A 27,920-nucleotide genomic window follows, 5' to 3' on the forward strand; every position below is an offset into this window, starting at 1 on the left:
AAACCAACATAAAGGCAAATGTCAATTATAGTGAAAATCTTCCCCCAGCACCGCCCAGACATGCCATTGAGGTATTTTATAGCTCAAACTAATGCTCAGGGTGTCTACTACATGCCTGAATCTTTGTTTATATTGAAATATGTGAACGTAAGCCAAGAAAATATTTAATCGACCCCTACCTCCTATTTGGATTGCCAGACGCCAATATTGACCATACCTACCCCGGATCTTTTCACACTAGAGACAAAACTGAGCATGCCATTGGTCCATACAAGGTGTCATTTTTATCGTAAAGGCCTTGGGTAACTTTAACATGTGTTTACCAACATAAATAGGTGCCTCATTAAGCGGAAAACTCGAAAAACCATCATAAAAACCAAGAAAACCAACATAAAGGCAAATGTCAATTATAGTAAAAATCTTCCCCCAGCACCGCCCAGACATGCCATTGAGGTATTTTATAGCTCAAACTAATGCTTAGGGTGTCTACTACATGCCTGAATCTGTGTTTATATTGAAATATGTGAACGTAAGCCAAGAAAATATTTAATCGACCCCTACCTCCTATTTGGATTGTCAGACGCCAATATTGACCATACCTACCCCGGATCTTTTCACCCTAGAGACACAACTGAGCATGCCATTGGTCCATACAAGGTGTCATTTTTACCGTAAAGGCCTTGGCTAACTTTAACATGTGTTTTCCAACATAAATAGGTGCCTCATTAAGCGAAAAACACGAAAAACCATCATAAAAACCAAGAAAACCAACATAAAGGCAAATGTCAATTATAGTGAAAATCTTCCCCCAGCACCGCCCAGACATGCCATTGAGGTATTTTATAGCTCAAACTAATGCTTAGGATGTCTACTACATGCCTGAATCTTTGTTTATATTGAAATATGTGAACGTAAGCCAAGAAAATATTTAATCGACCCCTACCTCCTATTTGGATTGCCAGACGCCAATATTGACCATACCTACCCCGGATCTTTTCACCCTAGAGACAAAACTGAGCATGCCATTGGTCCATACAAGGTGTCATTTTTATCGTAAAGGCCTTGGCTAACTTTAACATGTGTTTACCAACATAAATAGGTGCCTCATTAAGCGGAAAACTCGAAAAACCATCATAAAAACCAAGAAAACCAACATAAAGGCAAATGTCAATTATAGTAAAAATCTTCCCCCAGCACCGCCCAGACATGCCATTGAGGTATTTTATAGCTCAAACTAATGCTTAGGGTGTCTACTACATGCCTGAATCTTTGTTTATATTGAAATATGTGAACGTAAGCCAAGAAAATATTTAATCGACCCCTACCTCCTATTTGGATTGCCAGACGCCAATATTGACCATACCTACCCCGGATCTTTTCACCCTAGAGACAAAACTGAGCATGCCATTGGTCCATCCATACAAGGTGTCATTTTTACCGTAAAGGCCTTGGCTAACTTTAACATGTGTTTTCCAACATAAATAGGTGCCTCATTAAGCGAAAAACACGAAAAACCATCATAAAAACCAAGAAAACCAACATAAAGGCAAATGTCAATTATAGTGAAAATCTTCCCCCATCACCGCCCAGACATGCCATTGAGGTATTTTATAGCTCAAACTAATGCTTAGGGTGTCTACTACATGCCTGAATCTTTGTTTATATTGAAATATGTGAACGTAAGCCAAGAAAATATTTAATCGACCCCTACCTCCTATTTGGATTGCCAGACGCCAATATTGACCATACCTACCCCGGATCTTTTCACCCTAGAGACAAAACTGAGCATGCCATTGGTCCATACAAGTTGTCATTTTTATCGTAAAGGCCTTGGCTAACTTTAACATGTGTTTACCAACATGAATAGGTGCCTTATTAAGCGGAAAACTCGAAAAACCATCATAAAAACCAAGAAAACCAAGATAAAGGCAAATGTCAATTATAGTGAAAATCTTCCCCCAGCACCGCCCAGACATGCCATTGAGGTATTTTATAGCTCAAACTAATGCTTAGGGTGTCTACTACATGCCTGAATCTTTGTTTATATTGAAATATGTGAACGTAAGCCAAGAAAATATTTAATCGACCCCTACCTCCTATTTGGATTGCCAGACGCCAATATTGACCATACCTACCCCGGATCTTTTCATCCTAGAGACAAAACTGAGCATGCCATTGGTCCATACAAGGTGTCATTTTTACCGTAAAGGCCTTGGCTAACTTTAACATGTGTTTTCCAACATAAATAGGTGCCTCATTAAGCGAAAAACACGAAAAACCATCATAAAAACCAAGAAAACCAACATAAAGGCAAATGTCAATTATAGTGAAAATCTTCCCCCAGCACCGCCCAGACATGCCATTGAGGTATTTTATAGCTCAAACTAATGCTTAGGGTGTCTACTACATGCCTGAATCTTTGTTAATATTGAAATATGTGAACGTAAGCCAAGAAAATATTTAATCGACCCCTACCTCCTATTTGGATTGCCAGACGCCAATATTGACCATACCTACCCCGGATCTTTTCACCCTAGAGACAAAACTGAGCATGCCATTGGTCCATCCATACAAGTTGTCATTTTTATCGTAAAGGCCTTGGCTACTTTTAACATGTGTTTACCAACATAAATAGGTGCCTCATAAAGCGAAAAACACGAAAAACCATCATAAAAACCAAGAAAACCAACATAAAGGCAAATGTCAATTATAGTGAAAATCTGCCCCCAGCACCGCCCAGACATGGCATTGAGGTTTTATAGCTCAATCTAATGCTTAGGGTGTCTACTTCATGCCTGAATCTTTGTTCATTTTAAAATATGTGAACGTAAGCCAAGAAAATATTTAATCGACCCCTACCCCCTATTTGGATTGCCAGACGCCAATATTGACCATACCTACCCCGGATCTTTTCACCGTAGAGAAAAAACTAAGCATGCCATTGGTCCATACAAGGTGTAATTTTTACCGTAAAGGCCTTGGCTAACTTTAACATGTGTTTTCCAACATAAATAGGTGCCTCATTAAGCGAAAAACTCGAAAAACCATCATAAAAACCAAGAAAACCAACATAAAGGCAAATGTCAATTATAGTGAAAATCTTCCCCCAGCACCGCCCAGACATGCCATTGAGGTATTTTATAGCTCAAACTAATGCTTAGGGTGTCTACTACATGCATGAATCTTTATTTATACTGAATTATGTGAACGTAAGTCAAGAGAATATTTAATCGACCCCTACCCCCTATTTGGATCGCCAGACGCCAATATTGACCACACCTACCCCGGATCTTTTCACCCTAGAGACAAAACTGAGCATGCCATTGGTCCATACAAGTTGTCATTTTTATCGTAAAGGCCTTGGCTACTTTTAACATGTGTTTACCAACATAAATAGGTGCCTCATAAAGCGAAAAACACGAAAAACCATCATAAAAACCAAGAAAACCAACATAAAGGCAAATGTCAATTATAGTGAAAATCTTCCCCCAGCACCGCCCAGACATGCCATTGAGGTATTTTATAGCTCAAACTAATGCTTAGGGTGTCTACTACATGCCTGAATCTTTATTTATACTGAATTATGTGAACGTAAGTCAAGAAAATATTTAATCGACCCCTACCCCCTATTTGGATCGCCAGACGCCAATATAGACCATACCTACCCCGGATCTTTTCACCGTAGAGACAAAACTGAGCATGGCATTAGTCCATACAAGGTGTCATTTTTACCGTAAAGGCCTTGGCTAACTTCAACATGTGTTTTCCAACATAAATAGGTGCCTCATTATGCGAAAAACACGAAAAACCATCATAAAAACCAAGAAAACCAACATAAAGGCAAATGTCAATTATAGTGAAAATCTTCCCCCACCACCACCCAGACATGCCATTGAGGTATTTTATAGCTCAAACTAATGCTTAGGGTGTCTACTACATGCCTGAATCTTTGTTTATATTGAAATATGTGAACGTAAGCCAAGAAAATATTTAATCGACCCCTACCTCCTATTTGGATTGCCAGACGCCAATATTGACTATACCTACCCCGGATCTTTTCACCCTAGAGACAAAACTGAGCATGCCATTGGTCCATACAAGGTGTCATTTTTACCGTAAAGGCCTTGGCTAACTTTAACATGTGTTTACCAACATAAATAGGTGCCTTATTAAGCGGAAAACTCGAAAAACCATCATAAAAACCAAGAGAACCAAGATAAAGGCAAATGTCAATTATAGTGAAAATCTTCCCCCAGCACCGCCCAGACATGCCATTGAGGTATTTTATAGCTCAAACTAATGCTTAGGATGTCTACTACATGCCTGAATCTTTATTTATAGTGAAATATGTGAACGTAAGCCAAGAAAATATTTAATCGACCCCTACCCCCTATTTGGATCGTCAGACGCCAATATTGACCATACCTACCCCGGATCTTTTCACCGTAGAGACAAAACTAAGCATGCCATTGGTCCATACAAGGTGTAATTTTTACCGTAAAGGCCTTGGCTAACTTTAACATGTGTTTTCCAACATAAATAGGTGCCTCATTAAGCGGAAAACTCGAAAAACCATCATAAAAACCAAGAAAACCAACATAAAGGCAAATGTCAATTATAGTGAAAATCTTCCCCCAGCACCGCCCAGACATGCCATTAAGGTATTTTATAGCTCAAACTAATGCTTAGGGTGTCTACTACATGCCTGAATCTTTGTTTATATTGAAATATGTGAACGTAAGCCAAGAAAATATTTAATCGACCTCTACCCCCTATTTGGATCGTCAGACGCCAATATTGACCATACCTACCCCGGATCTTTTCACCGTAGAGACAAAACTAAGCATGCCATTGGTCCATACAAGGTGTCATTTTTACCGTAAAGGCCTTGGCTAACTTTAACATGTGTTTTCCAACATAAATAGGTGCCTCATTAAGCGGAAAACTCGAAAAACCATCATAAAAACCAAGAAAACCAACATAAAGGCAAATGTCAATTATAGTGAAAATCTTCCCCCAGCACCGCCCAGACATGCCATTAAGGTATTTTATAGCTCAAACTAATGCTTAGGGTGTTTACTACATGCCTGAATCTTTGTTTATATTGAAATATGTGAACGTAAGCCAAGAAAATATTTAATCGACCCCTACCTCCTATTTGGATTGCCAGACGCCAATATTGACCATACCTACCCCGGATCTTTTCACCCTAGAGACAAAACTGAGCATGCCATTGGTCCATACAAGGTGTCATTTTTATCGTAAAGGCCTTGGCTAACTTTAACATGTGTTTACCAACATAAATAGGTGCCTCATTAGGCGGAAAACCCGAAACCATCATAAAAACCAAGAAAACCAACATAAAGGCAAATGTCAATTATAGTGAAAATCTTCCCCCAGCACCGCCCAGACATGCCATTGAGGTATTTTATAGCTCAAACTAATGCTTAGGGTGTCTACTACATGCCTGAATCTTTATTTATAGTGAAATATGTGAACGTAAGCCAAGAAAATATTTAATCGACCCCTACCCCCTATTTGGATCGCCAGACGCCAATATTGACCATACCTACCCCGGATCTTTTCACCGTAGAGACAAAACTAAGCATGCCATTGGTCCATACAAGGTGTCATTTTTACCGTAAAGGCCTTGGTTAACTTTAACATGTGTTTTCCAACATAAATAGGTGCCTCATTAAGCGGAAAACACGAAAAACCATCATAAAAACCAAGAAAACCAACATAAAGGCAAATGTCAATTATAGTGAAAATCTTCCCCCCAGCACCGCCCAGACATGCCATTGAGGTATTCTATAGCTCAAACTAATGCTTAGGGTGTCTACTACATGCCTGAATCTTTGTTTATATTGAAATATGTGAACGTAAGCCAAGAAAATATTTAATCGACCCCTACCTCCTATTTGGATTGCCAGACGCCATTATTGACCATACCTGCCCCGGATCTTTTCACCCTAGAGACAAAACTGAGCATGCCATGGTCCATACAGGGTGTCATTTTTATCGTAAAGGCCTTGGCTAACTTTAACATGTGTTTACTAACATAAATAGGTGCCTCATTAAGCGGAAAACTCGAAAAACCATCATAAAAACCAAGAAAACCAACATAAAGGCAAATGTCAATTATAGTGAAAATCTTCCCGCAGCACCGCCCAGACATGCCATTGAGGTATTTTATAGCTCAAACTAATGCTTAGGGTGTCTACTACATGCCTGAATCTTTATTTATAGTGAAATATGTGAACGTAAGCCAAGAAAATATTTAATCGACCCCTACCCCCTATTTGGATCGCCAGACGCCAATATTGACCATACCTACCCCGGATCTTTTCACCGTAGAGACAAAACTAAGCATGCCATTGGTCCATACAAGGTGTCATTTTTACCGTAAAGGCCTTGGCTAACTTTAACATGTGTTTTCCAACATAAATAGGTGCCTCATTAAGCGGAAAACACGAAAAACCATCATAAAAACCAAGAAAACCAACATAAAGGCAAATGTCAATTATAGTGAAAATCTTCCCCCCAGCACCGCCCAGACATGCCATTGAGGTATTCTATAGCTCAAACTAATGCTTAGGGTGTCTACTACATGCCTGAATCTTTGTTTATATTGAAATATGTGAACGTAAGCCAAGAAAATATTTAATCGACCCCTACCTCCTATTTGGATTGCCAGACGCCATTATTGACCATACCTACCCCGGATCTTTTCACCCTAGAGACAAAACTGAGCATGCCATTGGTCCATACAAGGTGTCATTTTTATCGTAAAGGCCTTGGCTAACTTTAACATGTGTTTACTAACATAAATAGGTGCCTCATTAAGCGGAAAACTCGAAAAACCATCATAAAAACCAAGAAAACCAACATAAAGGCAAATGTCAATTATAGTGAAAATCTTCCCGTAGCACCGCCCAGACATGCCATTGAGGTATTTTATAGCTCAAACTAATGCTTAGGGTGTCTACTACATGCCTGAATCTTTATTTATAGTGAAATATGTGAACGTAAGCCAAGAAAATATTTAATCGACCCCTACCCCCTATTTGGATCGCCAGACGCCAATATTGACCATACCTTCCCCGGATCTTTTCACCGTAGAGACAAAACTGAGCATGGCATTGGTCCATACAAGGTGTCATTTTTACCGTAAAGGCCTTGGATAACTTTAACATGTGTTTTCCAACATAAATAGGTGCCTCATTAAGCGAAAAACACGAAAAACCATCATAAAAACCAAGAAAACCAACATAAAGGCAAATGTCAATTATAGTGAAAATCTTCCCCCAGCACCGCCCAGACATGCCATTGAGGTATTTTATAGCTCAAACTAATGCTTAGGGTGTCTACTACATGCCTGAATCTTTGTTTATATTGAAATATGTGAACGTAAGCCAAGAAAATATTTAATCGACCCCTACCTCCTATTTGGATTGCCAGACGCCAATATTGACTATACCTACCCCAGATCTTTTCACCCTAGAGACAAAACTGAGCATGCCATTGGTCCATACAAGGTTTCATTTTTATCGTAAAGGCCTTGGCTAACTTTAACATGTGTTTACCAACATAAATAGGTGCCTCATTAAGCGGAAAACTCGAAAAACCATCATAAAAACCAAGAAAACCAACATAAAGGCAAATGTCAATTATAGTGAAAATCTTCCCCCAGCACCGCCCAGCCATGCCAATGAGGTATTTTATAGCTAAAACTAATGCTTAGGGTGTCTACTACATGCCTGAATCTTTATTTATAGTGAAATATGTGAACGTAAGCCAAGAAAATATTTAAACGACCCCTATCCCCTATTTGGATCGCCAGACGCCAAAATTGACCATACCTACCCCGGATCTTTTCACCGTAGAGACAAAACTGAGCATGGCATTGGTCCATACAAGGTGTCATTTTTACCGTAAAGGCCTTGGCTAACTTTAACATATGTTTTCCAACATAAAAAGGTGCCTCATTAAGCGAAAAACACGAAAAACCATCATAAAAACCAAGAAAACCAACATAAAGGCAAATGTCAATTATAGTGAAAATCTTCCCCCAGCACCACCCAGACATGTCATTGAGGTATTTTATAGCTCAAACTAATGCTTAGGGTGTCTACTACATGCCTGAATCTTTGTTTATATTGAAATATGTGAACGTAAGCCAAGAAAATATTTAATCGACCCCTACCCCCAATTTGGATCGCCAGACGCCAATATTGACCATACCTACCCCGGATCTTTTCACCCTAGAGACAAAACTGAGCATGCCATTGGTCCATACAAGGTGTCATTTTTATCATAAAGGCCTTGGCTAACTTTAACATGTGTTTACCAACATAAATAGGTGCCCCATTAAGCGGAAAACACGAAAAACCATCATAAAAACCAAGAAAACCAACATAAAGGCAAATATCAATTATAGTGAAAATCTTCCCCCAGCACCGCCCAGACATGCCATTAAGGTATTTTATAGCTCAAACTAATGCTTAGGGTGTCTACTATATGCCTGAATCTTTATTTATACTGAAATATGTGAACGTAAGCCAAGAAAATATTTAATCGAACCCTACCCCAAATTTGGATCGCCAGACGCCAATATTGACAATACCTACCCCGGATCTTTTCACCCTAGAGACAAAACTGAGCATGCCATTGGTCTATACAAGGTGTCATTTTTACCGTAAAGGCCTTGGCTAACTTTAACATGTGTTTTCAAACATATATAGGTGCCCCATTAAGCGGAAAACACGAAAAACCATCATAAAAACCAAGAAAACCAACATAAAGGCAAATATCAATTATAGTGAAAATCTTCCCCCAGCACCGCCCAGACATGCCATTAAGGTATTTTATAGCTCAAACTAATGCTTAGGGTGTCTACTACATGCCTGAATCTTTATTTATACTGAAATATGTGAACGTAAGCCGAGAAAATATTTTATCGACCCCTACCCCAAATTTGGATCACCAGACGCCAATATTGACCATACCTACCCCGGATCTTTTCACCATAGAGACAAAACTGAGCATGTCATTGGTCCATACAAGCTGTCATTTTTACCGTTAAGGTCTTGGCTAACTTTAACATGTGTTTTCAAACATATATAGGTGCCCCATTAAGCGGAAAACACGAAAAACCATCATAAAAACCAAGAAAACCAACATAAAGGCAAATATCAATTATAGTGAAAATCTTCCCCCAGCACCGCCCAGACATGCCATTGAGGTATGTTATAGCTCAAACTAATGCTTAGGGTGTCTACTACATGCCTGAATCTTTATTTATACTGAAATATGTGAACGTAAGACAAGAAAATATTTAATCGACCCCTACCCCCAAATTGGATCGCCAGACGCCAATATTGACCATACCTACCCCGGATCTTTTCACCCTAGAGACAAAACTGAGCATGCCATTTGTCCATACAAGGTGTCATTTTTACCATAAAGGCCTTGGCTAACTTTAACATGTGTTTTCAAACATATATAGGTGCCCCATTAAGCGGAAAACACGAAAAACCATCATAAAAGCCAAGAAAACCAACATAAAGGCAAATATCAATTATAGTGAAAATCTTCCCCCAGCACCGCCCAGACATGCCATTAAGGTATTTTATAGCTCAAACTAATGCTTAGGGTGTCTACTATATGCCTGAACCTTTATTTATACTGAAATATGTGAACGTAAGCCAAGAAAATATTTAATCGAACCCTACCCCAAATTTGGATCGCCAGACGCCAATATTGACAATACCTACCCCGGATCTTTTCACCCTAGAGACAAAACTGAGCATGCCATTGGTCTATACAAGGTGTCATTTTTACCGTAAAGGCCTTGGCTAACTTTAACATGTGTTTTCAAACATATATAGGTGCCCCATTAAGCGGAAAACACGAAAAACAATCATAAAAACCAAGAAAACCAACATAAAGGCAAATATCAATTATAGTGAAAATCTTCCCCCAGCACCGCCCAGACATGCCATTAAGGTATTTTATAGCTCAAACTAATGCTTAGGGTGTCTACTACATGCCTGAATCTTTATTTATACTGAAATATGTGAACGTAAGCCGAGAAAATATTTTATCGACCCCTACCCCAAATTTGGATCGCCAGACGCCAATATTGACCATACCTACCCCGGATCTTTTCCCCATAGAGACAAAACTGAGCATGTCATTGGTCCATACAAGCTGTCATTTTTACCGTTAAGGTCTTGGCTAACTTTAACATGTGTTTTCAAACATATATAGGTGCCCCATTAAGCGGAAAACACGAAAAACCATCATAAAAACCAAGAAAACCAACATAAAGGCAAATATCAATTATAGTGAAAATCTTCCCCCAGCACCGCCCAGACATGCCATTGAGGTATTTTATAGCTCAAACTAATGCTTAGGGTGTCTACTACATGCCTGAATCTTTATTTATACTGAAATATGTGAACGTAAGCCAAGAAAATATTTTATCGACCCCTACCCCAAATTTGGATCGCCAGACGCCAATATTGACCATACCTACCCCGGATCTTTTCACCCTAGAGACAAAACTGAGCATGCCATTGGTCTATACAAGGTGTCATTTTTACCGTAAAGGCCTTGGCTAACTTTAACATGTGTTTTCAAACATATATAGGTGCCCCATTAAGCGGAAAACACGAAAAACCATCATAAAAACCAAGAAAACCAACATAAAGGCAAATATCAATTATAGTGAAAATCTTCCCCCAGCACCGCCCAGACATGCCATTAAGGTATTTTATAGCTCAAACTAATGCTTAGGGTGTCTACTACATGCCTGAATCTTTATTTATACTGAAATATGTGAACGTAAGACAAGAAAATATTTAATCGACCCCTACCCCCAAATTGGATCGCCAGACGCCAATATTGACCATACCTACCCCGGATCTTTTCACCCTAGAGACAAAACTGAGCATGCCATTTGTCCATACAAGGTGTCATTTTTACCGTAAAGGCCTTGGCTAACTTTAACATGTGTTTTCAAACATATATAGGTGCCCCATTAAGCGGAAACACGAAAAACCATCATAAAAGCCAAGAAAACCAACATAAAGGCAAATATCAATTATAGTGAAAATCTTCCCCCAGCACCGCCCAGACATGCCATTAAGGTATTTTATAGCTCAAACTAATGCTTAGGGTGTCTACTACATGCCTGAATCTTTATTAATACTGAAATATGTGAACGTAAGCCAAGAAAATATTTAATCGACCCCTACCCCAAATTTGGATCGCCAGACGCCAATATTGACCATACCTACCCCGGATCTTTTCACCCTAGAGACAAAACTGAGCATGCCATTGGTCTATACAAGGTGTCATTTTTACCGTAAAGGCCTTGGCTAACTTTAACATGTGTTTTCAAACATATATAGGTGCCCCATTAAGCGGAAAACACGAAAAACCATCATAAAAACCAAGAAAACCAACATAAAGGCAAATATCAATTATAGTGAAAATCTTCCCCCAGCACCGCCCAGACATGCCATTAAGGTATTTTATAGCTCAAACTAATGCTTAGGGTGTCTACTATATGCCTGAATCTTTATTTATACTGAAATATGTGAACGTAAGCCAAGAAAATATTTAATCGAACCCCACCCCAAATTTGGATCGCCAGACGCCAATATTGACAATACCTACCCCGGATCTTTTCACCCTAGAGACAAAACTGAGCATGCCATTGGTCTATACAAGCTGTTATTTTTACCGTTAAGGTCTTGGCTAACTTTAACATGTGTTTTCCAACTTAAATAGGTGCCTCATTAAGCGGAAAACGCGAAAAACCATCATAAAAGCCTAAAAAATCAACATTAAGGCAAATATCTATTAGAGTGAAATTCTTCCTCAGCTATAAAATCGAGTGGGTTGTAACAACTGATCAATGTTTTTTGGTTTTATGGTAGCATATTGATAACCCTCAGAGTAAAACATCATTTTTCCGATATATTCCACATGATTATAAAAATAAGAAGATTTTAGGTGCCCTTTTTTGATAATTTCTCAATCAGTCCGGAATTTTCCGGAGTGTATTTTTTTGTAAATGTTTGATAATACATTTCGTCAATTTGTATTCAATTATTGAGGAAAAACTAATTGTTTCCTAACAAACAATACATAATATATCATAAACGCTTGAAAAAATACAGTTATAACAGCTAAATAGACAAAAAAATGTATTTGTGTATGGCCATATGTAAGCAAAATCAAAATCCCAAAATATCAAAATATGAAACTAATTTGTTTTACCTTATAAATCGAGTGGGTTATAACAACTGATTGATGGGTTTTTGATTTTATGGTAGTATATTGATTGCCCCTAATGACAAGTATCGTTATTCCGATATATATCACGTTGTTAAAAAAATTAGAAGCTTTTTATGTGTCCTTTTTTTCTAATTTCTCATTCAGTCCGGAATTTTCCGGAGTGTATTTTTTTGTAAATGTTTGATAATACATTTCGGCAATTTGTATTCAATTATTGAGGAAAAACTAATTGTTTCCTAACAAACAATACATACTATATCATAAACGCTTGAAGAAATACAGTTATAACAGCTAAATAGACAAAAAATTGTATTTGTGTATGGCCATATGTAAGCAAAATCAAAATCCCAAAATATCAAAATATGAAACTTATTTGTTTTACCTTATAAATCGAGTGGGTTATAACAACTGATTGATGGGTTTTTGATTTTATGGTAGTATATTGATTGCCCCTTATGACAAATATCGTTATTCCGATATTTCTCACGTTGTTAAAAAAATTAGAAGCTTTTTATGTGTCCTTTTTTTCTAATTTCTCATTCAGTCCGGAATTTTCCGGAGTGTATTTTTTTGTAAATTTTTGATATTACATTTCTGCAATTTGTATTCATTTTTTCAGGGAAAACTAATTGTTTCCTAACAAACAATACATAATATATCGCAAACGCTTGAAGAAATACAGTTATAACAGCTAAATAGACAAAAAAAATGTATTTGTGTATGGCCATATGTAAGCAAAATCAAAATCCCAAAATGTCAAAATATGACACTAACTTATGAACCTTAAAAATCGAGTGGGTTGGTGAAATAAATCAATGGGTTCTATTTCGGTCATTCATATATATCCATATGTAAGTGATTGGCCTTGAATGGTCTGTTTATTTTGCACAGTAAAAAAAATAAAGCATATTTTTAAATGAGGTGTATATCCGGCGAGCGGGAATCCAATTCTGAATAGGGTTCATAAAATATAATCCTTTTTTCCTCAAATACCAAAGAATGAGCAGTTATCGGCGAATGATCAATGGAAAGCAACATATTAAGAGTTTACAAAAAATGTAAGAATGGTTAGTCTAAGTGATAAATTATTGAAATAATGACGATTTTATTTTTTGGGTCCGGACCCGGTCGGAGGGAATCCGGATTCGCTCGGTCGGAGGGAGGATATGAGGGGATTTTCATCTATCATATCAAATATCTACCAGTGTCAAATAAAAAAACCCTGATCAGAACATTTAATGATAGTTTCAATAAAATTCCTTCAAATACATCGACATTTTTCACAGAGATACGTGTAAGAATTGGTGCAATTTTATATGACTGTTCTTTTAAAAAATCTTGGGTAAAATTGTATCTGGATCTGCTGCAAGGTTTGGATTTAAGTTTTGTAAAAGTTTGTATTGTTTTGTATATTGTTGGTAAAAGGGTATTATTTGGCGTGTTGCACTGTATGACAAATTCTATAAGAACACCCCCTCCCCCTTTTCGATATCTGGTTCAGCCTTCGTTCTGTCATTTATGTACAATTTCAAATTGTCATAGATTTTTCTATATCTCTAATTTTTGGGTCTTACAAAGTGATTTTGAATCCAAGGTTGAGTAGAAAATGAAAAACATTTCATTTTAAAATGCGAACTTCATTGTGACTTACTTTATAAATTTATTTTGTGTCTGACTGCTCTTAATCACGGTAGATATAGTGTCCAGCTAAGATCGTGTTTTTGAGTGATTTGGTACATTTTTTCGAGTGTATTTTGAGCTTTTTGGATTTATAAAACACGCAATAAGATCAAATAACGGATATTTCGTAACTATAACCATTTTTAACATTACTTCCCATCTTATATTGAATGCTATATCTGTTTTAATCTACGAAGAAGCTCATTTTCCCTATATTTAATTAAAAAAAAAACAGTATTTGTTATTGTCCGGGTTTTTTCGAGAGTAACTGTAAAATCGTCCGGGTTTTTAGACAAATGGTCCGGGTTTTTAACAGAAAGTTAGAAGGTATTCTAGACTTGAAAGAAAGAGCTTTTTTCTAGTATATAACTGTAATAAAGTTAAGGACAATATCATATATTCCCAATAAGTCATCACAAACATATCATTGACAAAATGAATCTTGTTTTCAATTTCATGCAAATATTCTGTTTGGAGAGCGTTATACAACTAATTTCCAGTGTTCATTTATAAATAACTTGATCCTTAACAAAACGGTGTCTAGAACATTATGCAGGGACTTCATTTTCATTTTAACTTCATTTCATGCTACTTTTGATTTTTCAGTTGACAATATTTCTTGTGGTAAACTCCTGAGATTAATAAAGAAACATATTAATAAAAAAAAACGTACAAAACACACTAAATTCATCTCATTTGTATAGCCATTGAACATTAGCAGCTTTACAACACACACAATTCCTTCGCCCACATTGTTTGTAGCAACCGGGAGATGGAATAGGCTGCTTTGCTAATACATCTGTAGACATTACTTTTTTGTTTTAAAAGATAAACACCAATTGTTTCTTTGTTGAATTTTGTAATTTCTGTATTTTATATGTATCCTAAAAAGTATACATTTTTTTTTCAGAAATAACTCATATTTCTCAAATGTTCATTAATGTAGAAAAAAAACATCATTTTTTTCTGTATATTTATCAAATTAAAAAAAAATTGCACTATTTACGTTTTATATAAAAATTGGAACATATATATATCATCTTGTTAAGTAATCAAACCAAATACCCCCTTTTAAAAATGGCTGGATCCGCCTCTGGACTGCATACAGGAACTTATTCAGAAGAATAATAAGAAGTTAACAGTATGCTTTAAATTTACTTTTTGTTATATATAGATAATATTCTGTCACTTAATAATTCAAAATTTTGTGACTATGTTGAACGCGTTTATATATTCCATGGAACTTGAGACAAAGGATACAACAGAAACAGTGAACACTGACTCATATCTTGACTTATATTTAGAAATTTACAATGAGGGTCAGTTGAAAACAAACTACCTTTACAACAAAAGAGAGGATTTCAGCTTCCAAATTCTGAACTTTCCATTCCTATATATGTAACAATAAACATTCCAGCAGCGCCTGCATACAGAGAACATACGATATCTCAGTTGAGACAATAATCCAGGGCTTGTGTTTCTTATCAAATTTTCCTTCATGAAGGGTTACTGTCAGCTCACAAGGAAACTATTCATAAAACCAAGAGTTCCAAGGGGTGAAATTGAAATCATCACTTTGTTTTTACGGACGCAATTACGAGTTGGTTGAGCGTTATGAAATATCTCAGATGATAGTGGAAATGTTCCAATTATTGTTACTATACAATCACGTCCCGTTTTCCCCGAATGTTACCTTAAGAATAAGACTTATTGTCGGTTTTGAAATAATATAAGCAGAACGGCGGGTGCTTCATATGGAGCAGGATCAGCTTACCGACTTTCTGGAGCACCTCAGTTCAATAACCCAAGTTTAGGTTAAGTTATTGTTGCTCAGTTCTTAGTTGTTTGTTTTGTGTTATGTGTACTGTTGTTTTTCTGCATGTTGGTCTTTTACTTTTTTGCCTTTCTTTTTTGCCCATGACGTTTCGGCGTTATTTTAGACTTGTGAGTTTGAATGTCCCTTTGATGTGTTTCGCCTCTCTTTTTATCCCGTTTTTATTTTATCTAAGTTAATACCTTGACTACTGGATATAAATCTCTCTGAACATAAACACGATTTTTTATGGTCTTTAAATTAAGTTCCAACGGTACAAAAAACAGTCAACTTAAAACGATACATTCTTTCCCGATAAAATTGAAAGATTAAATTGCTAACAAGCAGTCAGGATTCTACTTCGTCAAAATTGTCTCCCCATTACGCAAATTCATTTTCAAAATCGTAGAAATGAAAGCCATTGTAGGGATGACGCGCTACCAGTTTTGCTCTTGGAAACCGATAAATTTATCCACATTGCACCATTACGATCCTTATATGTCAGTTATATTTTAAAAGACAAATGTATCAACTAGATAATGAGCATCAGTTAATGATCTTGTCTGCATTGATTCAACTTAAAACTAGTGTCTGATCGGTTGTCAGGTTGAATTCTCGAAAATTCATAAACATTTAAAAAAATTCTAATTAAATATTTCGTGGAAGGGCAGACTTGATATTTTTAGTGTATGAAGATTATAAACCCTAGTTATCACACACAAAAAATTAGAATTTTTCGAAGATATGCATTTTCATCATCCAACTTGAAAGACTGTCGTCAAGTACTCTCAGTAAAAAAAATAGCTATTCGAATACACCTACTCATTAGATAGGTATTTCACTTGACCCACATATTTTATCTTTTAGTACTGTTTGTTTTGTGTTATAAAGTCAACCTGTAGCTTTGACATATAAAAATGATAGAATCTGAAGCGAGACGATGTATGAAATATTCCTACTGTGTGCGATATCAAGACAAAATGCTTAACTCAAACGCGCCCTAACATAAAAAGGTGCGCTCGATTTTCTCTTATCGATACAATTGTTACCTATTTTTTGGATTTTTTTCTTCAGTCACATAATGGAAGGACAGACACGAAAACTACTGAACTAATAGATTGATATGTTTTCCGTCCGTGGTAATTTTTTCAAAAAAATCGGAGGTTATGCATTTTCTTCATCCAACTTGAAAGATACCCATGTCGTCGACTTGATATATAATTGTTCTGCTTAACTATGTACTAGATAAATTGAAAACTTATGCAAATGGTGTTTTTTCAAATAAAACACCTCGTAATCGAGAAGAAAATTGCAATTTTGTGTGTTTCTATTGACTTTTTAAAAAATTGTCACTATAGTAAACAATACAGTAAACATTTATCGCCTTCTCTAACAAAGATCTTCGATTCTTTTGTTCTATTTCAACCTGGTTTCCGACTGCATCTGATTTCATAGTGAGTGGTCTAATCTGGATATAAGGACCATGTGTAGCGGTTTGAAACATATTGACACTACACAACAAGTCAAACATAACCATATTACAACACGATTACATTAAATAAATCACATGACAGTGTCTTTACGCAAAAAAAAGGTAGATGAACGACTTATGGCTGAAAGTTCAAGGAAAAGAGTTGTTTTAGCAATGGATGGTAGCAAAGAGTCTGATAACGCGTTAGACTGTAAGTGTTCTATAAAAATTTAGTTTACGGTATGTTTACGTCAATGTATAGATTTGAACGCATAGAATATTCCTTCATAGTGAAAAAGAATAAGCTGATGCGTTATATTATATATTTATATTTGGACCAGTTAAGAGACAAGGTCACTAACCTATACTGAACTTAACATAACACAACACATTCTTTAATGTTTTATAGAAGAAATATTCTTATTAACATTTTTATAAACATAAAGGGTAATTCCCGATGACAATCATGTAGATTGTGAAGCAACTTGTAGCTTCATATACCAATATTTCCCTGTTATCCTTAATCCGGCATCACACATTGGCGTATAGACCGGCGTGCACCAGACGTACAGAGAAAATTGGCAAAGTCCGTATACGTTAGTGCACGCCAGAGGAACGCTAAACAATCGTTTGACCCGCGTTGTAAAGTTTAAAGTACGTCGAAATGCAAAGGTATACGCTTGGTGAACGCTATAACTCCAGGATTTTTTTATGCAGCTTATACCGTCGTCACACATCGACGTACGCCGGGCGTGATAAAAAATCATGTACGCTGCAAATACGCTAGTAATTGTGGATGTATTCAACCTGTCAATCATATATGTAACGTGTGTAAAACGAGCTTTAAGTGTGTATTGGGCATACGAAAAGCGTACCTAAGCGTTAATCAGGTGTTCAAGAAACGTATGGTTGCGTATGCCTGGCGTTTGTCTAACCTAGATGGAGTGCACGGTAAGAAGGAAAAACGTTTCTTGAACGTATTTGAGACGCGTTCCGGTCGTATCTTAGACGTTCTATTAAGGGGTGTTTGTTACAAACACACCTACATACGTTTAAGTAAAAGTAGAACGATCTCGAAGCGTAAACAACGTGTCCTAAACGTGTCTCAAAACTTATCCGTATCGCGTTAAACGCTCTTCTAGCGTATGCATACCGTGCGTGTAGCGTACAGGTATACGCTAGCAGACGCTTGATCTGGATTAAAATTTGTATGCTGCATATAAAAATTTCCTCGAGTTGCTGCGTTCACCAAGATATTATATGTTATTCAGGTCTCAGACAGGGTATATACTGTGACATTCCCGGCTTAGATTATATATCCCTTGAGCCGACTTTGTCAATTTTCTCTGTACGTTTGGTGCACGCCGGTCTATACACCAATGTGTGACACCGGCATTAAAAAATTTCATCTAGCCCAAGAACATTTTTTTATTTAAATGTACCCTTTATAATAAGGAAAGAAAACCCTTTCTGGGTGAACTCTTTACAAAATACCTATATTTATCCCAAATATCCGATAGTAATCTGTTTATTTGTTCATGCCGAACGATGACCTTGATTTTAACTCTAAATTATGTGAATCCTCATTTTACACATTGAGAAACTAAATATTTGCTTAACTGAAACTTATAACACTTATTTATAGTCTTCACCAGTTCATTGTCACATCATACTTGAATTGGTTTTTTTTTTCTTTTCTGGGCACTAAGAGTTATCCTTCGTTCCATATATACAATGCAGGCAACTGACTTCTCATAAAAAAAATAAAAATACATTTGTGTTTGTATTTTATTTTTCATTTACATGTTGTACTGTTAAATTAATCATCCTTAATCAGAACGATAGTTGTATGTTTGAGTGTATGCGAGTGGGAGAGAAAGGCTTTTTATTCTTACTTTATTTGATAACATGCTTGTTATGAGCCCTATGATTTGGAAATAAAATATCTTATCTTATCTGTACGCTACACGCACGTAATAAATACGCTACAAGCGCTACAGATAAGTTTGAAACACGTTTAGGGTACGTTGTATACGTTTCAAGATCGTTCGACTTTAACTAAAACGTATGCGGGTGTGATTGTAACAAACACCCCATAACTTAACATCCCAGACACGCAGACTGCACGTATCATCGTCCCAGATACGACCGGGACGCGTCTCAAAAACGTTCAAGGGACGCTTTTTTTTCCTTTGTAGCGTGTATTTTTTCTACGTTAGACAAACGCCAGATATTTGCAAACATACGTAAATTGGGCGCCCGATAAACGCTTATGTACGCTCCTCGTACGCCCAATATTGGGCTCGTTGTGCACACGATACAGATATGATTGGTAAGTTACTAGGGTATTGGCAGGTTTTTTTACCACGCCCGGCGTACGTCGGAGCTATAAAGTCTATATAGCTGATCTGTGACGCCGGTATTAGGGAATAAACTATGTAATAATGTAATATTTAAGTACTCTCAACATATACAGCGCATTCTTACAGACACCAGAACACCACACACTTACAGCCATAATGACACTTGGCGTAAAGCGAACGAAAAGAAGAAGTAATGGACGGATTGTTGTCTTAATCAAACACAGTGACAAACAGTTCGTGCATTTTCAATACGAGCACGGATTAGCAATATTTCTAATACTATTACTAGGTAAATTAAGAGGAAGAAGAGACACTTGACTGTAACTAGAAACATAGGGTGGGTTGAATTTTATAACTATAAGAATGGAAGACAAGACAGTTATTGTTTACAAATTTACCTGCTAGACAAAGCTTTGGTCGGTTAGTAAAGGAAGATTACAGATAAATCTTAAGTAAAAAAAAATAGATATTAAAAGTTTATTGGTTTATAAGTGTATTATTGATAATTGCAAAGTGAATTGTTTATGATCATGTAACTAGTTTAAATTTTAAAAGCCTAATGTAGAGTTTCTTTTTTTTTTTTTTTATAGTTTATATGAAGAATATACACAAAGATAGTGATGAAGTTATATTGGTTCACTGCGTAGAACACGGACCTCATTCCATGGGATGTAGGTACTATAGTATATAAAAATAATTATATCAAGGAAAATAATGATTAGGGATATATGCCTCAATTTTGTAGTCTTTAATCTTTAAATATATATAAAAAAAAAAAAAAAAAGAAAGATGTGGAATGATTGCCAAAGAGAAAAATCTCCGCAAGAGACCAAATGCCACAGAAATTAACAACTATAGGTCCCCGTATGGCCTTCAACGATGAAAAAAGCACTTACCGCATATATATAGTCAGTTATAAAAGGTCCGAAATGACAAATGTGAAACAATTCAAACGAGAAAACCAACGGCAAAATTTATGTGTAAAAAAACATATTTTTTTTAACTTTTAGCCATTATTCTCTTTTTTTTACCTCTTTTTTTTTATAATTTTCCCCCATTAAACTGTATTGTTGTTCTATTATACTCTTTACTGAAACCCCCATCTAGACCCTCACACAAGATGCAAAAAGTAAAATAAAAGATACCGAGGAAAATTCAAATAAAAATCCCTTATGAAATGGCATTAGAGGTCAAACACATCAATCTTACGGATAACTAGTCATACACTTGGGAAAGGCAGTGGCGTTGCTTGCATGTATGTTCAGATGCTACATTTTACCAAACATGTGAAATGTGTTATATTAAATTAAAATCATCTTCAACAGCAATGTGTTGAATTAATAACTACAATTTTGAATTTAATGAGTATATATAATACTGTAGGAAAATATTGAAAGTATATAAAGTATATAAGTTAAATTAATAGTACAGAAAAACTCATACTTTTTAAAAATAAAACATCTTAAACAATGTTCATTCATCTTTTGAAACAAGTTAACTGTTTGATTTGTTGTGGCTCTCTTGGAATGATACGTCATATATGCATTTTTTGTAGCTATCTGGATGCCATTAGATCCACATGTTATAGCACGTGCAATTCAAGATGAAGAAAAGAAAGGGACAGAAATTTGTACTAAACTGAAAACTTTGTTGCCTATGTATAAGGTACTAGATCATCAACTGTGTGTTTGTTTTCGATCGATGTAAACATAACTTAATAAATAACTCGTATACACATCTTACAAAAAAAAAAGATATCTGAAGTCAAAAACAAAATCAAACAACAAATAAAAAGCAATTTATTTTAACAGAATACATCGTAAATTTGTCTTAAAGTACTGCAATACTAATATTTTCTCGTACGTTGCTACTTTGTTATAGTTAAATCAGAATAGATTGATATGATTCATTTTGCATTATTATCATACGGATGAAGGATATCTGTTATCCAAAATTCTTCATAAATATTTTTTTAATATTTGTGCTGTTTTGTACACTTTTTGAGCGTTTATATACATATACACACACACACATACACACGCACAATGAAAAATAAATAACAGTACTATATACAATAACACAGACATGACACCTATATATAAGTTACATTAGTCATGGGTTATCATTTGACTGCATTTTAAATCGAATGACATAAAATTAAAAGTAGACTTGGTTTGGGAAGCATCGACTATTAGGAGCGAAATCTGAGAATCGATGTAGAATAATCAAAACTTGCATCGATTTTTACCCCCAACCCCTACCCTAAACTATTTGAATTAAGTGGGTTTTTTTTTTATCCTACATTGATCTTTTGGTGTCGTATGATAAATATAAAAATATAAAATATCACTAGACACCTAATTTTAGTTTTATCATTGAAGTCAGGAGGAAGTATCACTGTCACGACGGTAGTAGGCGGAGAACCTGGACCAACAATAATACAGAAGGCAGAGGAATGTGGTGCATCAGTGATTGTTGTCGGATCTCGTGGATTGGGGACCGTAAGGAGGACTTTAGTTGGTAGTGTTAGTGACTATATCCTCCACCATGCTAATGTTCCAGTTCTTGTTTGTCATTAGCTTATATTTTATTTATCGATGTTCTAGTCTTTTTTCATTATGTTTTAGTGCAAATAAATATTTTCTAGTAGTTTTACAATTTGAAGTAAATACGTATCTTGTTTGAATTCATAAACATACACATAGATCTATATAATTTCAAGTTCACCCGTGCATCTGGCGAATCAATTATATAGAATACATCTTGCCATAAATTCTTAGCATCCTTTAAGCAAACATCGATAGTCCATAAATTATATTATAATGGATACATAATGTTCCTTCAATGTGAGTGCGTAAAGAAATAAAAACTTCATAGAGTGATGTCATGAATAGGTTTATACGGCTGCTGACCTTGTATGAAGATATACCATCATCATGTAGGCCAAATTTAAATTTTAAAGGGTAGTCTTAGCAGTTGTACAGAATTAGGAATTCCAGTGCGCGAAATACCTGTCATGTATGCATATTTATCAAATTATTAATGTTTACCAGTTAAATATGTCTGTCCTATTAGTAAATCATGGTCCCTTAGATACTTATATAATAGTTCTTGAAAAACTGGTAGTTATCGTGATATATGGACTGTCCTACGGGCAGATATAACCCAAAATTAGATGATCAATTATATATAAAAAAAAAATATGTGGTATGGGTGTCAATGCAACAATATACATCAAATAAACAACTATAGGTTAAAGAACGACTTAAACACGGAGCCTTGGATCCCATCGAACAGCAAGATATAAAGGGCCCATTAATGATTAGTGTAAAACAATTCAAACAGACGTTCTGGGTTATATAAAAAAAAATGAGAAGCACATATGAAGCACAACAGCAAACGATAACCAAAAAACAACAGGCTCTTGACTTAGGACAGTTCGGCGCATTAAAATATACACGCACTATAAAATATCAATTAAAATAACAAAAAGAAATTTAAACAAAAAAAAAGTAAACATACACTAAAAGAATAAGCATGATCGATGACACAATATAGGTACAATATTAAGACGTATAGGTGCTTGTATATCTGTAAATCTAAGTAGAAGGTTCTACGTGTTTGCTTATCAAGCCGAGTGTATTTCTGGACGTATGATTGGTTGTTGTAAGCTTAATATGTCCAGAGGCAGATATGTCTGGATAAACATACCCTTTCACAAGGCTAAAACTATACCCAATTTAAAGTTTTGGATTTTCTGAACGTTCAAAAAATCTTGTCAAAAGTTAACCACGTGGAATCAACTTGTGATCGCTTTTATAAATGTTATTTGCTGAAAGTTCAGTGGAAAGTATTTGCTACCTATTGCCATGACGAAAACAAATTAAAAAGAATATATATGTTATATTGGCGATGTTCTTTACTGTTTTACATATGATAGGATAATCCCTTACTCCTCTATGACACAATCTATGGTTCGGTAAAAATGTCTTGCCAACTAGAATTTAAAAAAATAAAGGTTTCTTTAATTTGTATAGTTGTAGCGAAACTTAATCAATTTGTCAAAGGAACAAACATAGTGGTGAAATAGAAAAGCAGTATAATAGTTAGCTTTCAAATGGCCGACATGACAAAATATAAAAATGTTTAAACAAGAAAACCAACGATCTGATTTATGTAAATCAATATTTCTTTACATCTGTTTTGGTGTCACATGTTGCGTGTCTCAGTAAAATCACGTGACGCGTTAAAAAGTTTTGAATTATTCAGCGGAAAAAAGGAATCAATTTCAAAACAGAAGATGGAGGGACAGAGCTCTGTTGAGAAGAGGGTAATTGTTGTGGCAATGGATGGCAGTACTGAAGCAGAATCAGCATTGCTGTGTAAGTTATTTTAATCACATGGAAGTTAAACATGATTATTTATAGATTAATTTTGTTTATAAATAGCATAACGATTTGTTTATTTGCCACGAAGATATAAAAAAGGTTAAGTAAGTTCAATGTCACAAAGTTTACCTGTGCATACATACAGAATGGACACTGCATGTAAATTGTGGTGTAAAGATTACAAAAATGTGAAACTACAAATGTATTGTAAAAGTTTGGAAGAAATTGTTTATATCAGTGACAGTTATAAATATTAAAGATTTGCGTCAACTGCAAATTCCATATAACATATACTTATATTTATATGCATATGCATGCAACTGTTATAACTCATCGTTTTTGATGCGTTTTGTTATTTGATTCTGCCATGTATTATGGACTTTCCTAATTGGTTTTCCTCTGAGTTCAGTATTTTTGTGATTTTACTTTTCACATACACACACCATCGTCTTTTTAGAAATAAAAATTAATAAATAAAGAGACAATCACTAAAGCCACACACAATAAAAATATATTTAGAGAGTACGTATACAGTAGACTGAATATATATGAAAATTACATAGAAAGGAAATAAATAATTCATCTCGAAACAAGAGTCGGAAGATACTTTTACATTGAATAATCAAACATATTTTAATTCAGCTTTAAACGAGCGGAGGTTAATTTAATTAATGCTCGTACTGTTGTAATACAAACTTCGCTCGCCAATCGTTTTGTAGAATTGTATAATTTTTACAATAAAAATACGATTGATTAGCAATTGAGCTTGTTTTAAAAAGTCTGATAACAATTATTCCATTTTTCTATAATTAGGGTTCGCAAACAATATTTACAAGAAGGGAGACGAAGTTGTAGTTGTTCATTGTTTACACCACACAGCTCATTATACCATGGGATGTAAGTATATTCATCATGATGCGATAAATTCATTCTATCTATATTTTACGATTTTTGTCTTTGATCTTGCTGACTGATAATTTCATTTTTCAGCGGAGTCGAGTGATATTTAAATAATAGCTAGAAATTAAGTGAACAATCGTGTTGTCAATGAAATTAACAACGTCTTCTTAGGTAAAATAGCGATAAACAGATTATCATTGGTCATCTCAACTCGATTGCCTTTCTCACTTTCGCCCAACCGGCTCAAGCGAGAAAATCAATCTCTTTGAGATAACCAACGATAATCTTTAAGTATGTTACTAAGTTCATAACAATTCTGTAGAATCAATAAGTCGCATGAAATGGTGGAAAAGCATGACACATAGTAGCTTTTTGAATATGTGTTGATTAAACTTTTTATAGTTAACAGTTAATTCACCTTTATTTTTTCAAATTGTCTCTAAATTTACTATAGAATGAGGAATATTTATGAAAAAAATGATACTAAACGCGATTTAATTATAAAACATAGTGCTAAGTCTTGTTGTCTTGCATTGAATTTCAGTTACTTTAAATAATCTTCATTTCTCTCTTATGTGTTTAATGCTAAAGCATAATCTATAAGCTTTAATTTCATAATTTGACACTAGAACGCTTAATTATTGGTAAACACCCTTCTACATTGCCACACCATTTTTTGTGATAAATTTCCTACGGAGAAAGAAAAAGTATTCAAAAGACCGATTTCCGTTTCTTATTTTAATAGTATAATTGTTGAAAAATTTCAAGTAATTCTTTTAGCAAATTTTCGATTTATTCTTATGTTGTAGCAGTTTGGGCCCCTGTTGACGCACAGGCTGTTGCAAGGGCGTTTGAAGAAGAAAGTAAACATGCAACAAAAGTGTGTAGCCAGCTTACAGATTTACTACATAAATATGAGGCAAGTAGTAGAAGGAATGTTTTACATCTCTTTAGTTAAACAATAGTGTACCAAGTATTGTAAATTAGGTCCTTTTGAAGGCTTTGAAGTATCAGCAGATGGATATTTGAAGGGAAAGAAACGGATATATATTAAAGCAAGTAACGCGATTGTGATCTATTCTTTTTGGAGACGTGTGCTGTCGTTGAAACATTCTCTCTTTGATAATGCAATGCTTTAACATAGACAATTTTGAGGTTTTTTACTGCTATGTAATAGAATACCAAAGTAATTTTCATAAGTAAAAATTGTGGCAAATGAATATTTTTTTTAGCCTGAATCAATAAGGATCATATTCGCTAGCCAAGGGTTATGATCCGACATCCTTACTGGTTTATGGAAAGGCGGGATCGCATGGTAACCATTGGCTTGAAAGGATTTTCCTTTAAATTAATTTTAATAAAATAGTAATAAAAAGATTTTTTTCTTTGTTTTTTTTTTTTCCAGTCGTGTTTTTTTCTTCTAAAAATACCTCTTTGTTTCTTCTAAAAATCACTTGGCTGCTGTATTATGTTTCACTGACGTATATTGCTTCTCTTATTTTTATATCATTGTTTTTAGGCTATATAAATTCAATTCGAATGTAATCAGCAAAACAAGTAATACCAAGCAATTTGGAAATTCTCAACCTCGATGTGCATGATATAGATATAGGAAGATGTGGTGTGAGTGCCAATGAGACAATTAACTCTCCATCCAAATATACATGTAACACATTATACACAACACGATTTAATATCATTACATGTATATTCGTTAAATGTTCAATGCATTTATTAATGGCTGTGAACACCAAACATTTACGTTTAGCTTTGACCTTTACGTATTTTCAGATTGTCGGTAAAGTCATGCAACTTCAAGGGGACCCTGGACATCAAATAGTTACAACAGCAGAGGAGTGCCGAGCATCATTTATTGTCGTAGGGTGTCGGGGGATAGGAGTTATCAGGCGGACAGTTTTAGGAAGTGTCAGTGACTATATTGTACATCATTCCAATATTCCCGTTCTTGTGTATCGTCATTAGATTTATCTGTATTTTCAATAAATGTCCATTGATACACGTATGCCAGTGTGTGTTATCTTGTCATAAAGTAATAAAATTATAATTGACACAATATCTATAAAAGAGGGTTGAAAGATATCAGAGGGATAGTCAAACTCATAAATCGAAAATAAACTGACAACGTCATGGCTAAAAATGAAAAAGGCAAACAGACAAACAATAGTACATATGACACAACAAATAAAACTAAAGAATAAACAACACGAACCTCACCAAAAACTAAGGGGGATCTCATGTGCTTTGGATTGGTAACCAGATCCTGCTCCTTAATGTTTCCAAATAATTTAAACACATGCAACTAAATATTACTGATATGAAACGATGGACATCCACGGTCCTAATGTTGGCAGCGTATTGATTGATATTTTAGACTTATAACTTTGAACTCGTTTTCATTAAATGACCAACATGTATAAAGGTGGAACATTGCTGTAAAATGTTAGTGTTTTAACTATTCTTTAAAACCGCCAAATATAGAGAAAATTTGAAGATCAGAATGTTGATAAGTTCTGCTTATGTTTACTTCAAAATTGTCAGACAACTATAAAAAAAATAATCAACAAGTCAAGATCTTTGAACAAGGAAGTCAATGTGACAGTATCGTCAGCCGACTCCTTTTTAGGTATCATTGCCCTTAAATGAGGGAACTCTAAAAAAGCAAATACAATCAGAATAGATGAAATTGTAATTTTAAAAGTTGTCTCCTTAAAGGATCATTTTCCTTGGTCAAACAAACTGAAGAAGATGCAGAGAAAGCGTTACAAACACTGATCAGCAATATAAGATCGACATGAAATACAGGATTTGTGTCATGATATATATTCTAGTCATCAATGTTAGAGGGAGTCCTTGTGTCCATTGTACATAGGCCTCCAGGTGGGTCACCACTATCTAAGGGGATGGATACCCGTTACCATGTTTCACCACGCTACATATTCTGTATGTGCCTGTCACAAGCCAGGATCCTGTAATTC

The 27,920-nt window shown here is 35.2% G+C and overlaps 2 protein-coding genes across 3 annotated transcripts; both read left to right on the top strand.

Annotated features, from left to right (window-relative positions):
* The first annotated feature begins 17,266 nt into the window (after positions 1-17,266).
* Positions 17,267-22,257, top strand: LOC134714104 (universal stress protein MSMEG_3950/MSMEI_3859-like). The gene is made up of 4 exons (XM_063575351.1): positions 17,267-17,484; positions 20,227-20,307; positions 21,192-21,301; positions 22,018-22,257. The coding sequence occupies exons 1-4, from the start codon at positions 17,370-17,372 to the stop codon at positions 22,213-22,215; spliced, it is 504 nt and encodes a 167-aa protein (XP_063431421.1). The 5' UTR covers positions 17,267-17,369; the 3' UTR covers positions 22,216-22,257.
* A 1,579-nt stretch (positions 22,258-23,836) lies between these two features.
* On the top strand, positions 23,837-26,947 carry LOC134714108 (universal stress protein YxiE-like). Of its 2 annotated transcripts, none has more exons than XM_063575356.1 (4): positions 23,837-24,018; positions 24,838-24,921; positions 25,737-25,843; positions 26,716-26,947. In XM_063575356.1, the coding sequence occupies exons 1-4, from the start codon at positions 23,850-23,852 to the stop codon at positions 26,905-26,907; spliced, it is 552 nt and encodes a 183-aa protein (XP_063431426.1). In that variant the 5' UTR covers positions 23,837-23,849; the 3' UTR covers positions 26,908-26,947. The 2 variants fall into 2 exon arrangements, with proteins under 2 accessions (XP_063431426.1, XP_063431425.1); XM_063575355.1 differs by having other exon boundaries at positions 23,839-24,018; positions 25,734-25,843.
* The last annotated feature ends 973 nt before the right edge of the window (positions 26,948-27,920 follow it).

This window comes from Mytilus trossulus, chromosome 4 (genome assembly GCF_036588685.1).
Source record: "Mytilus trossulus isolate FHL-02 chromosome 4, PNRI_Mtr1.1.1.hap1, whole genome shotgun sequence".
NCBI classification, from domain to species: Eukaryota; Metazoa; Mollusca; class Bivalvia; order Mytilida; family Mytilidae; genus Mytilus; species Mytilus trossulus.

Coding starts and splice junctions, on each gene's coding strand:
- LOC134714104 (XM_063575351.1), top strand. CDS start 17,370: ATGACAGTGTCTTTACGCAAAAAAAAGGTAGATGAACGACTTATGGCT. Junction 17,485..20,226: donor GTCTGATAACGCGTTAGACT/GTAAGTGTTCTA, acceptor TTTTTTTTATAG/TTTATATGAAGAATATACAC. Junction 20,308..21,191: donor CGGACCTCATTCCATGGGAT/GTAGGTACTATA, acceptor CATTTTTTGTAG/CTATCTGGATGCCATTAGAT.
- LOC134714108 (XM_063575355.1), top strand. CDS start 23,850: ATGTTGCGTGTCTCAGTAAAATCACGTGACGCGTTAAAAAGTTTTGAA. Junction 24,922..25,733: donor AGCTCATTATACCATGGGAT/GTAAGTATATTC, acceptor CTTATGTTGTAG/CAGTTTGGGCCCCTGTTGAC. Junction 25,844..26,715: donor ATTTACTACATAAATATGAG/GCAAGTAGTAGA, acceptor ACGTATTTTCAG/ATTGTCGGTAAAGTCATGCA.